Source organism: Pan paniscus, chromosome 10, assembly GCF_029289425.2.
Source record: "Pan paniscus chromosome 10, NHGRI_mPanPan1-v2.0_pri, whole genome shotgun sequence".
NCBI lineage: Eukaryota > Metazoa > Chordata > Mammalia > Primates > Hominidae > Pan > Pan paniscus.
The window spans coordinates 118,346,014-118,359,257 of record NC_073259.2 but is presented as its reverse complement, the minus strand read 5'-3'; the positions used below and the strand labels follow the sequence as shown (position 1 = coordinate 118,359,257).

At 45.3% G+C, this 13,244-nt stretch overlaps 1 protein-coding gene across 3 annotated transcripts in view; it reads right to left on the bottom strand.

The window, feature by feature from the left end:
* The window catches only part of ATP2A2 (ATPase sarcoplasmic/endoplasmic reticulum Ca2+ transporting 2), a 67,932-nt gene extending 56,612 nt beyond the window's left edge, over positions 1–11,320 (bottom strand). For 2 of the 3 annotated variants that reach the window (XM_055096123.2, XM_055096125.2), the window contains exons 1-4: positions 10,659–11,320; positions 9,946–9,963; positions 9,772–9,854; positions 439–543 (exon numbers count right to left, since the gene is read on the bottom strand). In XM_055096123.2, the coding sequence (XP_054952098.1) occupies positions 439–543; positions 9,772–9,854; positions 9,946–9,963; positions 10,659–10,776 (324 nt within the window). In that variant the 5' untranslated portion in view covers positions 10,777–11,320. The remainder of the gene's footprint in view (positions 1–438; positions 544–9,771; positions 9,855–9,945; positions 9,964–10,658) is intronic. The other variant, XM_055096124.2, reaches the window with a different exon arrangement.
* Between the last annotated feature and the right edge of the window lie 1,924 nt (positions 11,321–13,244).

Genomic DNA, 13,244 nt, shown 5'->3' with positions numbered 1-13,244 from the left:
GCATGGTGGCTCACGTCTGTAATCCCAGCACTTTGGGAGGCTGAGGAGGGCGGATCACTTGAGGTCAGGAGCTCAAGACCAGCCTGGCCAACATGGTGAAACCCTGTCTCTACCAAAAAATACAAAAATGAGCTGGGCGTGGTGGTGCGTGCCTGTAGTCCCAGCTACTTGGGAGGCTGAGGCACGAGAACCACTTGAACCTGGGAGGAAGAGGTTGCAGTGAGCCGAGACAACACCATTGCACTCCAGCCTGGGCAAGAGTGAGACTGTGTCAGAAAACATTAATTAATTAATGGAATAAAGGGAAAATACATGTAAACTTCCCGCAAACATATTTTTACTCAACACATCAGGAAAAACAGATAACAGAAAGATTAATACAGCCCTAATCACTTACATAACTTATTGAAATTTTGCAGTACAGGAATTTTTGCTTACCTGCCATACACCCACAATTGCATTGGCTACTAATATGAGTAAAATTACAAAAGGTTCTACAAAGGCTGTAATTGTTTCTTCACCTTCTTCAAACCAAGCCAAAACCTAGAAGAGAAATGGCACGTTAGAATGTGTCTTTTTAGGCTTAATGTCACTTTTTAAAAAAGTGGCTAGCACTGGCCGAGCATGGTGGCTCAGGCCTGTAATCCCAGCACTTTGGGAGGCCAAGGCAGGTGATCACCTGAGGTCAAGAGTTCCAGACCAACCTGCCCAACATGGCGAAACCCCATCTCTACTAAAAATACAAAAAATTAGCCGGACATGGTGGTAGGTGCCTGTAATCCCAGCTACTCAGGAGGCTGAGGCAAGAGAATCACTTGAACCTGGGGAGGCGAAGGTTGCAGTGAGCCGTGAGTGTACTGCATGCCATTGCACTCCAGCCTGGGCAGCAAGAGCGAAAACTCAAAAAAAAAAAAAAAAAAAAGTGGCTAGCACTAAAGGGATTATGATAGACAAAATCTATTTTCTTTCTCTAGAAACAAACGGTAGAAAATGCAATTATATAAACAACTGGCTATGTCTTGTTCATAAGAATTCTTGAAAGTCAAAACTATACTTCAGCTGGGCACAGTGGCTCACACCTGTAATCCCAACACTTTGGGAGGCTGAGGCGGGCAGATCACCTGAGGTCAGGAGTTCCAGACCAGCCTGGCCGACATGGCGAAACCCCGTCTCTACTAAAAATACAAAAAAATTACCTGGGCATGGTGATGCGTGTCAGTAATCCCACCTACTGGGGAGGCTGAGGCAAGAGAATCACTTGTACCTAGGAGGAGGAGGTGGCAGTGAGCCGAGATCGTGCCACTGCACTCCAGCCTGGGCAACAGAGCAAGACTCGGTTTCAAAACAAAAAAAAAAGCTGGGTGCGATGGCTCACGCCTGTAATTCCAGCACTTTGGGAGGCCAAGGTGGGGGGATCACCTGAGGTCTGGAGCTCGAGACCAGCGTGACCAACACGAAGAAACCCTATCTCTACTAAAATTACAAAATTAGCAGTGTGTGGTGGTGCATGCCTGTAATCCCAGCTACTCAGGAGGCTGAGGCAGGAGAATCGCTTGAACCCGGGAGGCAGAGGTTGCGGTGAGCCAAGATCGCACCATTGCACTCCAGCCCGGGCAACAAAAGCAAAACTCAAAAAACAAACAAAAAACTATACTTCATGGCTGGGCGTGGTGGTTCAAGCCTGTAATCCCAGCACTTTGGGAGGCCGAGGCAGGTAGATCGCCTGAGGTCAGGAATTCGAGACCAGCCTGGCCAACAAGGTGAAACCACCTCTACTAGAAACACAAAAAATTAGCCAGGTGTGGTGGCGCACACCTGCAGTCCTAGCTAGTTGGGAAGCTGAGGCAGGAGAATCGCTTGAACCTGGGAGGCAAAGGTTGCAGTGAGCTGAGATCGCACCACTGCACACCAGCCTGGGCGTTAGAGCAAGACTCAGTCTCAAATAAACAACTATACTTCTTAAAAATACCTTATCTTTTGATGTAATAATTCCATTTTAGAATCCAAATAAAATCTGGGGAGAGGGAATAAATTCCATTCATTTTATATGTATCTATTTAGAAAAAATAAAACTTCAATTCTTGATTAAAGTAAAAGGTGATCATCTAACAGTCATGTTCATTTGGTTATTATTCATATCAAGTAATATCCATGTGACATAAATCCACAGTATAAACAACTTGATCACTGACTTAAATTTTAGAGCATATATAAACTGTTTAATTCTAGGCCGGGAACAGTGGCTTATGCCTATAATCCCGGCACTTTGGGAGGCCAAGGCAGGAGGATCGTTTCATGCCAGGAGCTTGAGACCAGCCTGGGCAACATAGCAAGACCCTCATCTCTATAAAAGAAACAAAAAACCAGTTAATTCCCCGTTTCTTTTCAGTGGTACTACTGAAGGCTGTTTCAGAACCGCAAAGCTGTTGGGAGATCCGAAGTGTATTTTGTAGGTTATCCTCCATATGACATTTATACAGCAACACAGCACTTCAGAGATAACCTAAGTCCAAAAATGTAACTGGTCACAGAACACTGCCCCAAGAAAATGGGGCAGAGGTTTAAACTTTTAGCTCATACAACTATAAACTTGTTAAGATTTAAAAACTACAAAGTAAGAGTCACACTGCACTTCCCAATCCAACAACTATAAACGTGGTAAAAAGAGAGAACTCACCACAATGAATAATGAATATGGTAAAGAGTGGTCTATGTGGTTAAAAATTTAAAAACCTCTTTTTGTGGAAACTTACCAATCCAGAAACAGTGTTAACCACATCTAATGATTTAATCTTGGAGGTCGAATTTTTTTTAATTAAAAAATTGCTTAAAATGTTTGCATATTTCATAATAAAATCTTCTTCAAAAGATCTACTTAGTAAATCATGAAAACACTCCTCCAAATGATTTATGGCAATAATGAATCCAAATGACTCATTAGAAGACGGCATGAATAAGAAATATCTGTTTGAGCAGGACAAAAAGAAAAATAAAAACAGGAGGCACCAGGACCACCAAGTCCTGACAGATGCCAATCACCACCAACGTCCATTGAGCTAGGGCAAACAGACAACCAGAATGAGTATGATAAATGTTACTGTATGCTTTCAACAGGGCGTTCTAGTGTTAAGGCCAGGAATAATGCCAGAATGAAAACTTCTCTAGGAAGTTATAAATTTTGATAGATGCAGGATCACAGCTGCTCTGATACTAGACTTTCAAACATTTGCCAAGGAGAGCATATCAGAAACAAGAAACTTTAATTAGCTCTTGGGGGAGAAAAATCGCTCAACTTGAAGAGTAACTATGACCTTTCCAAAAGGTCAGTGAGGCATTAGCAACTGTAAGATAAGCTTCACACCTTGTTAAAGTGGGTATGAATTTCCCTCTTGGCAGTAAAGCCTGGGGAACAAACTTAAAGCAACATCCCCTGATAGCTAGAGCAAAGGGAAAGACAATGGCAAGCAGTGATGGGACCATCAGAGCAAACCTCTACTTTAAAATACTACAGCCCAAAATGAAGAACAACCATATCAGATCATGTCGGGCAGTCCTTCACAGTTCTGATCTATTGGTAAGAAAACCTCTTGCCTTGTGTAAGGAGAAAGAGGATTGACAACAGAAACCATGAGACTGGGAGGGAGATGGGGTAAGAGAAAGGGGAGGAAAACTGGATGAGTGACATTACTGAAATGCAAGATCCCTTACTGCAGTATTATAGTACTATAGTAATGTGAGTTCATAATTATGGTTTGCCAGAAGTTATACAAAGTATACTTATACAAGGAACTGGGAAAATGTTTCTAAAAATTTTGACAACAGGTTGAATATAAAGAATTATCTGTTTCAAGCCAGGAGCAGTGGCTCACACCTGTAATCACAGCACTTTGGGAGGCTGAGGTGGGCAGATCACCTGAGGTCAGGAGTTCAAGACCAGCCTGACCAACATGGTGAAACCCCATCTCTACTAAAATACAAAAAATTAGCCGAGTGTGGTGGTGGACGCCTGTAATCCCAGCTACTGGGGAAGCTGAGACAGGAGAATCGCTTGACCCCGGGAGGCAGAGGTTACAGCGAGCCGAGATCGCGCCATTGCACTCCAGCCTGGCTGACAAGAGCAAAACTCCATCTCAAGGAAAAAAAAAAAAAAAAAAAGAATTATCTGTTTCAGCTGGGTGAGGTGGCTCATGCCTATAATCCTAATGCTTTGGGAAAATCTCTTAAGGCCAGAAATTGGAGACTAGCTTGAGTAACATAGTGAGACCCTATCTGTATAAAAAAAAAATTTTTTTTAATTAGTTGGGCATGGCAGGGCATACCTGTAGTCCTGACTACTCGGGAAGATTGCTTGAAACCAGGAGTTTGAGGTTATAATGAGCTATGATCATGCCACTACTACATTCCAGCCTAGGTGACAGAGTGAGACTCTGCCTCAAAAAAAAAAAAAAAAAAAAAAGGGCAAAGCATGATGGCTCACACCTATAGTCCCAGCTACTTGGGAGGCTCAAGAATCAGGCTTCAGCCCAGGTGTCTGAGGCTGCAGTGAGCTATAATCGCACCACTGCATTTACCCGCTGGGCGACAGGAGACCCTATCTGAAGGAAAATTGAAAATTTTAAACAGTGTGTAAAAAGGATTATCTGGGCTGGGTGAGGTGGCTCATGTCTGTAATCCCAGCACTTTGGGAAGCTGAGGCAGGCGGATCACCTAAGGCCAGGAGCTGGAGACCAGCCTGGTCAACATGGAGAAACCCCGTCTCTACTAAAAATACAAAAAATTACCCGGGCATGGTGGCGCATGCCTGTAATCCCAGCTACTCGGGAGGCTGAGGCAGGAGAATCACTTGAAGCTGGGAGGTGGAGGTTGCAGTGAGCCAAGATCGCACCACTGCACTCCAATCTGGGCGACAGAGCGGGACTCCGTCTCAAAAAAAAGACAGCGAAAAGGTAACAAGCTTCATGAACAGCAGCAAAGAAAAGTAAAAGAGAAGACCACTGCCCCATAGTTTTGGACATAAACAGTGTTTCTTCTTCCCTTTGCTTTGTGCTAAATACAATAATACCTGTCTTCTCGGACTTACATCAAACAAGTTCAATGCTTCAAATGTGCCAGTATTATTCAAAGTAACCACTTGCTAATGAACACTCAACTACATTAAACTGTAGAGTATCTCCCAATTATTATCCACAAGATTAATCTCTGTACAGCACTGAAATACTGTACAACACTCTGTACTGCATTATACTTCTGATAAGTATACTAAAGCAAAAAAAAATTTTTTTTTTTTGAGACGGAGTCTCACACTTTGTCACTCAGGCTGGAGTGCAGTGGCGCAATCTCGGCTCACTGCAACATCCGCCTCCCGGGTTCAAGCGATTCTCCTGCCTCAGCCTCCTGAGTAGCTGGGATTACAGGCACCCACCACCACGCCTGGCTAATTTTTGTATTTTTAGTACAGGTGGGGTTTCACCATGTGGGCCAGGCTGGTCTCGAACTCCTGACCTCAAATGATCCACCCACCTCGGCCTCCCAAAGTGCTGGGATTACAGGCATGAGCCACTCACTGCACCCGGCCAAATAAAGCAAATTTTAATCCAAGGTAAAAAGCACGTTCTGCTGTAAACTGGGAGACAGTCATGATATTGTGACTCAGATATCTATACACTGTGATAATAGGAAGAGCTCTTAGTATCATAAAAAGAAAACGAAAGAAAAAAGTGCTTAAAAAGATCATAAGCACATTTTGCTCCTAGTATTCTCAGAAACTTGCACTGTGCCTTTGGGCCCTCAAACAATTGCTCAATAAATGAAGAAATTTACATCTTTTTTTTTTTTTTTTAAAAAGAGGAAATGGAAATTAAACATTTCGAGAATGATACAGAGAATTACCAATAAACGTTACGATAATTTCTGGGGGAGGAAACAATTCTTTCAGTCATTAATAAAACGGAAAAAAAAGCATGAATTAGAACTCGTTCCCTTCTGATCCAGATATAAAGCTATGTAAAAACATTCAATGCTTTCAGGCGTGAGAAAACAATCTTTTTAAAAAGTACTCTATTAAATCCGCCTTCCAAATCATTATTTTAAGAAAAGCTCTGAATAAACTAGTTAAACCAATCAGTAATTTGCCCTTCTTAATCCATTTTTAAAATCAAAAATTAAAAGATACAGAAGAAAATTAAAATCACTACAAATCCAGTATCAAATACTTTGAGTATTCTCTTCTGAGAAATTACAGTAAAAAGATCTCATGTGTTTTCAGAAAATTCTACTGAAACAAACTCACCCAAGTTTTTGTGACATCAAAAGCACTAACTTAGGCCGGGCGCAGTGGTTCATGCCTGTAATCCCAGCACTTTGGGAGGCTGAGGCAGGCGATAACCTGAGGTCAGGAGTTCGAGACCAGCCTGGCCAACAAAGGTAAACCCCGTCTCTACTAAAAATACAAAAATTAGCCGGGCGTGGTGGTGGACATCTGTAATCCCAGCTACTCAGGAGGCTGAGGCAGGAGAATCACTTGAACCCAGGAGGTGGAGGTTGCAGTGAGCCGAGATTGCGCCACTGCGCTCCAGCCCGGGCAACAAGAGTGAGACTCCATCTACATTAAAAAAAAAAAAAAAAAAGCACTAACTCTAAAAAATAAGGTGTGCTTTTCAAGGGGGTCTAGTAGGAAGAAAAGAGACACACACATGCAAATGGTCAAATGTAACCTAAAGGTTGAGAAGTACCACAGTCTAGAAAGTTTTATTAGCATTTTAGGGTCAATCTAAGTAGCTGACATGGGAAACGACGGTGGAAGGTAGAGAAACCTATGCAAATTATTACCATATTAATTATGACTTTATGATTTAGACAGACGGGAGACCAACATGGCCCTAATGCCCACCTCCTTCAGATCTTTTCGCAAATGTCACCTTCCTCAAGAACTTTCCGGACCACCCAATTTGAAAACTGTTCCCCCTTTCACATACTCTGATATCCAAACACCCTTGCTTTATTTTTCTCAGCAGTATTATCCTCCAGGTAAGGGTCTCTGTCTGTTTTATGCACTACTGTATCCCCAGTGTCTGTGACAGGTGCTCAGTAAATATCTTAACAAAGCAGGAAAAGAGAAGAAAGGGCAGGCATTCCAGTTAAGCAACCATACGATGTGTTACATTTAGAGCAAAGTTGGTAATCAAGAAGAGAATGAAAAGATAAAGTGAATGATACAGGGGGGGTCTTGAGTGTCAAATTAAGCAATTTCTAATGTTCATATGCACTGGAAGATGAAGCTTATTTCTTTCAATCCAAGTGACCATTTCAAAAAAACACTTTGGCCAATATTACAAATTAAACTAGATCCCTACAGGTCACAAGCATAGCTTCCTATTCTATGCCACAGCAAAATATTAACTATAGTTAACAGTTTACTACTTAGTTTGATATTTGAAGTAAATCACTAATATTCTTTTTAATTTAAGCATGACTTGATGACGCATGATGTATATAAGAATCGCCTAGTCACTTCTCCAAAAAAAAACCTGAATATTCTACCATGTTTTTTCTGTTACATCAATAGGAATAAACTGACACAAAAAGAGTCAGTGCTCTTTCTTTTAAAAGATACAGACAGGAGGAATGAAACACTAAAGAGAATGCAGCGGCAGTACCCAACCCCACATGAAGAAAATCAACACAACAGGTCTTATATCTGCAATTCCTTGATCAAACAAACCAAAGCAAATTAATTCTATAGAAGTACTCCCTAAACACTTATTCTTTTGCTATTTACCAACTCATAAAATAAAAATGTAACACAGTTCATTTCCTGAGCAGTAACTCCACAGTTACCAAAAAGGAGCTCAAATTTCAACTCCAAAATATAGCTCTATAATGCTCCAAAAAGCCAAGGTCCTACCTTATAAAAAAAATTAAAGCATTTATTTAAAAACCTGCTTGAAATGCTTACAAACTATGAGCCTCTAATTACTTCAAAGTAAAAAATGAACAAACAAAACCCACACACATCATTAATTTAAAATGCTAATATAAAGTCACTCAAACTGGCTACTCAAAAAACAGACCCAGTGCAACCCCAATAGTAACACCAGTGGCATGGTTTCCCACACTGCTTCAACTTGTAACACAGAGAATTCAGTAAAAATGTATTTTGCTTCTGGCTTGTAGTCAGCTGATTAACTTTTAAGAAGTTCCCAATGACCTTATCGGACCCCATTATTTAACTGCCAACGCTATTATGTACCCAGTTAAATACAAATCTTACACTACCTCCAAATGTATCATTTATTTTGCCCCATGACAATGTATTGATAAACTATAGTTAATCGGGTCTACTCATTTCCCTTAATTGGTAAAACAGCAGCCATTTTCTGGGGGAAAATTTTTTAATCAATCAAGAAGAAACATTTTATCAGAGGTACATTGTAATTGACTCAGAATGCTGAATGGTTTGCTATGTAAGTCCCCATTTTAATCAATGAAAACCACAGAAAAGGTTCTTGGGGACTGAATTATTAATGGCTACACAATACTTGGCTAATATGGCATAATAAAGTCTCATAGCAGGATTTATGTAAAAATTATTCCAAAAATTTATTTACTGCTGCCACTATCTACTTAAAAGATGGGTATAAATTTAATCTTTTCCTCATCTGAACTAAATAAATGCCCACTGCTTTGTTTATTTCGTTCTCAAAATAGCCCTCTATGGTATGGTTCTCACAAAGACTGAGGCTGATCCCTGGGACCTGCATACATATATGTACAAGAACTGAAACCGTGAAGTTTTGTCAATTTTGTTTTAACTAGAAAGAAGTACTGCACTGGGTGAATTTCACTTATCGTGGTTTTTGTAAGAATAACGTAATTCAAGAATAAAAGGCATCTCATGCTATTAGAATTAGGAACATCTGTGTCCTATTCCTGACCATTTTTAGGAAAACTAGCAAGCAATCTACTGCCCAAGAAAAAAAAATGCAACAAAAAATTAATACCGAACATTTAAAAAAAAGTTAAAAACCTAGAAATATACTTGCCACCCCAACACCCTTTTTCTGCTGTAGTTCTTTGCATTTCACTAGTTTCTTAGCAACCATATAGCACTCAAGTGGGTAAGCACACACAGAACAAGAAAAAACACCATGCTGGTTTTTTTCCTTTAAGATCTAGAACCAACTGTACTAAACCTCGTTCTTTCAACCTAAGAATCACTTAAGACAGGGGTCCAATTTAGATAAATATACCACCCTAAAGGTCAGTGACCAAATTTGGTCAACAAGGGTGCCATCACAGCCGTCATCATTCTTGTCACCGTCAGGAACAACTGTCACCTTGCCATTACCAGGAAGGGAAAGCAACTGGAATATTCCTTTTGTAAGTTCTATTTACAGACTACAAAGAGTCCAACATCATCTTAGTATGATCTTACAACACGATAACAATGGAAGAACCCAAAACATTAAAGGCTTCCCAGAAAAGAATTTTTTGATATTAAAAGCTGATAAACCACAAGAATTTCTAAGACCATGCCACACTCTGGGACAACTCCTAACCACACTGTAAATGTCAGGCATCTATTTTCTGAATACCAATGGCTTCAAGTGTTTTGTTTTGTAATTTTAAAATGCCCAGATTGTTTTTAAACATGGAGACACAGCTTGTAACTCCAAATATGTTTTCACCCAATGGACATCATTTGTTTTCTGATTTATCTATGGAATACTTTCAGCTTTTTGGGGGAAAGAAAATAAATTTTTTTATACTTACAAAAGATATACATGCTGCCAGTAATAAAATCCTAACTAGCAAGTCTTCAAACTGCTCAATCACAAGTTCCAGCAAGGTTTTTCCTGTAAGAAACAAACACATGTGTTTTAACTGTCATCTTACCATCAGCACACCAACAGAGGAAAAAAAACAGAAACAGCATGTTAAGATTACCTTCTTCAGCCGGTAACTCTGTAGAATGCAGAAATTCGTCAAGCAATGTGTCAAGAGGGAGGTTAAAAAAAAAAGAGAGAGACATTTTAGCACTTCGTCTTTCTAAAAAGAACTGCTACAATTCTAAGCATCAATATCTTTAAAACACAGACCTAGCTATAAGAATATCCGATTTTTTAAGCAGAGGGCATACCACGAAGATACCTCAAGGAAGCATGCACTCTTTGTAATCAATGGCCTGAGGTCTAGCCCTAAGCGTGAAATCACTTCGGGCCCCTGAACCTAGGAGTGGTTTCAGCGATGTCATCACTTCTGCCAGATGTGTAACTTTGGGTAGGACAAGAACGGTCAGAGGCCTTCCAACGACCTCGACGCCTCATAAATCGGCAGGGGACGAGAAAACGTCTTGCCGGGCTCAACCCAGCTGCAGAAGCCACGTCCTTCCCTCCACCGGGGCCGGCTGCTGCTGGAGAGAAGCCTCCGAGCCTTGCGCGCCGAAAAGGTCGAGGGCCCGAGACGCGAAGAGGTCCAGGGAAGGCGAGGCGAGGACCGCAGCCCCTTTCTCCCCCGCGGGGCCGGCGCGCCGGCCCGACCCTCCGCCCGCAGCTGTCGGCGGGCGCGTAGCCGAAGCCCACGAGGTGGAGCCCGGTCAGCCATCTTCCCTGGCTCTCCCGGCCGCGCCGGGCCCCTGCAGCGGAGCGCCCTGCACCTACCGTTGGAGCCCCATCTCTCCTTAAGCTTCTTGACCTGCTCCAGGCTCAGCCCCGTACTCTCGTTGACGCCGAAGTGGCCCAGCACCTCCTCCACCGTCTTTGTGTGCGCGTTCTCCATGGCTTCGGGGGCCCGGCCGGCCTCGTCTCCCGTCCCCGCGGCCTCCTCGCCTCCGCCTCGCACTCCGGCCGCGGGCTCGTGCCACCCCGGGAGCCCAGGCGCGGACGGGCTCTCCCCTCCTCCTCTTGCGGCCGCTTCCGCCTCGCCGGGCGCTGAATCACCCCGCGCCCCCTCCCCCAGACAACCGCCCCTCGCGCGGCCCCGAGCTCCGCAGGGCGGGTGGGGGGCTCCTGACCCACCCTCCCTCCCCTCGCCAGAAGGGAGGGCCTCCCTCGCCCTCAGCCGCCCGCCGGGAGGGCAGGCCGCGGCCCCCGAGCCCCCTCCCCGCTCTCTTGAGGCGATCAGAGGCCCCGCCCGGGCCGGAGGAGGGGGCGCCCGGCAGACCACTGAGGGCGGAACGCGGCGAGGGAGGCGAGCCGGCGGGGCGGTGCGCGGCGCGCTCGCCCGGGTCCCTCAGCGCCGCACGCCCGACAGCGGCGGAGGAAACTGCGGCGAAGGAGAAGGAGGTGGCGTCGGGGACGGCTCCGCGGCGGCTGCTCTAATAGCATTTATCGGCCGCTGCCTCCCCTCTCGCCGCCGCCGCGGCATGTGGACGCCGCTCATTGGCCGAGAGCGCCCAGCGCGGCGCGGGCGGCGCGGCCCCGCCCCCTCCCCCCGGCTCCCTCCTCCCGCGCGCCTGGCGCCCACGCTGCCGCGCAGGCCCCGCCCCCTCCCGCGCGCCGCCCCTAGGAACCCGGATCGAGGCCGCGCGCGCCGCGGCCGCGGGGCTGGCGGAGGGGAAGCTGGGTACCCTCTTCTGTGCCTGCGGTTCTCTGACCCACCCACCTGCAGACGCAGGGTGGGGCGCTCACAGTGGGCACGCTGCTCTGGGGCCGGTGGGCGGATGGTTGGAAGGCGAGGCCGAGGAGCTGGGAGCGCGGTCCACGCGGGGCGTCCTCGAGGCGCGCTCGGGCTGATGTCCTTGGCTCGCCTCCTCGCCCTCGGTCGCCCGGGCTGCGCTCTGCATCCTAATCTGGCTCCTTCAGAGCCCCCCTCAGAAACCAAGGGGAGGAATTCCGCAGTTCACTTCCCACACAACCCAAATCCTTCATCTGTCGCCTCGGGAACACCGCATCCTACACCCCCTGCCGCCAGCTCCTTCGCACGCCAGCCCCGATTCTTCCCCAGCGGGTTCTGGGCCCTGACGAGGGAACCCCCCTCGCGGGGGGCAGGGAGAAGAGTTGATTTTATTATTAATAGCTGACGCAGCGCTTGATAGGTGTCTGCAGGGCAGTCACAGGTCACGCGCCGCTGGAGCTGCCACACAGCAGCTAGACTTGGGCTAGGAGGTGCTTCGCTGTGGCTTTCAGATGAAGGCCATTTCATAGACTCACTTCCCTCGACAGGAGAAAAGGGGACTTGAATCCAAAGCCTGCTCTTAAACCACAGATGATTTGCTCTGCTCGGGAGGACAAAGCGCAGGTCACAGCAAGATAAAGGGAATTTTGCCAATATAAAGAAGCTATATTACTTAACAAGGGGATGGGAAATTGCATGGAATTCATGAACAAAACATGAACATATTCTCTTCACAAAGAAGAGCAGCTTTCTTCACGGAGTAGGTTGCAGAATGAAGCATTTAGTCCACTTTTGTGTTTAACAATAACGCACCATCCACATGAGCAAAAGCAGAGCAGAAAAATCACCTCAGTTGTCTCAAGTGGCTGGGCTTCAGGACTTAAGATAAATTCCTTCAGCAGATGCAAATTACAGTGCATCACCAGCTGAAAAAATCAGGCACGTCATGTCATTTAATTATTTCCAAGGAGTGGACGTTGGCATGTAGTTTTGATTGATACTTGGAAAAGAACCAACAAAACCCTACACGAAACAAACAAACAAAAAATTATACTATATGGCAACGCACTGAGAGAAGCCAGGTGGAAACTGGTTAGGTCACAGGATCAGAGCCGCTTCAAGAGGGGCACGTGAGTGCACGGTGGGAGTGTGGTCATGGAGGGCTGGCTGTTGTTGCCCTCTGAGACCAGCTCTGCACCATTTCCTACCAATTCTTCTCCCTTACCTCCTCTGTCTCTTTCAGGACCGATAGAAGCACTGCAGGCAGGAGAAGGATGGTTTACCTTTCTCAGCCTGGAAATTAGCTTAGGCATTTGATGTTGAATATTCTGTGCCACTGTCACTGCTTGGGGTTGTAAGCACCTCTGGTGCAATTATGAGCTTCTGGAGGAGTTCCTGACCTCAGCCTTTGTATGGAATGCTCTTCCCACAGATCTTCTTCACTTGTGTCGTTCTCTTTCCATTCAGATCGCAGCTTACATGTCCCCTCCTCAGAGATGTCTTTGCTGTCTAAAGTGGCTACCCAGGCACAGTGGCTCACGTCTGTAAACCTAGCATTTTGGGAGGCTGAGGCAGGAGGATCCCTTGAGCCCAGGAGTTTGAGACCAGCCTGGGCAATATAGCGAGACTCC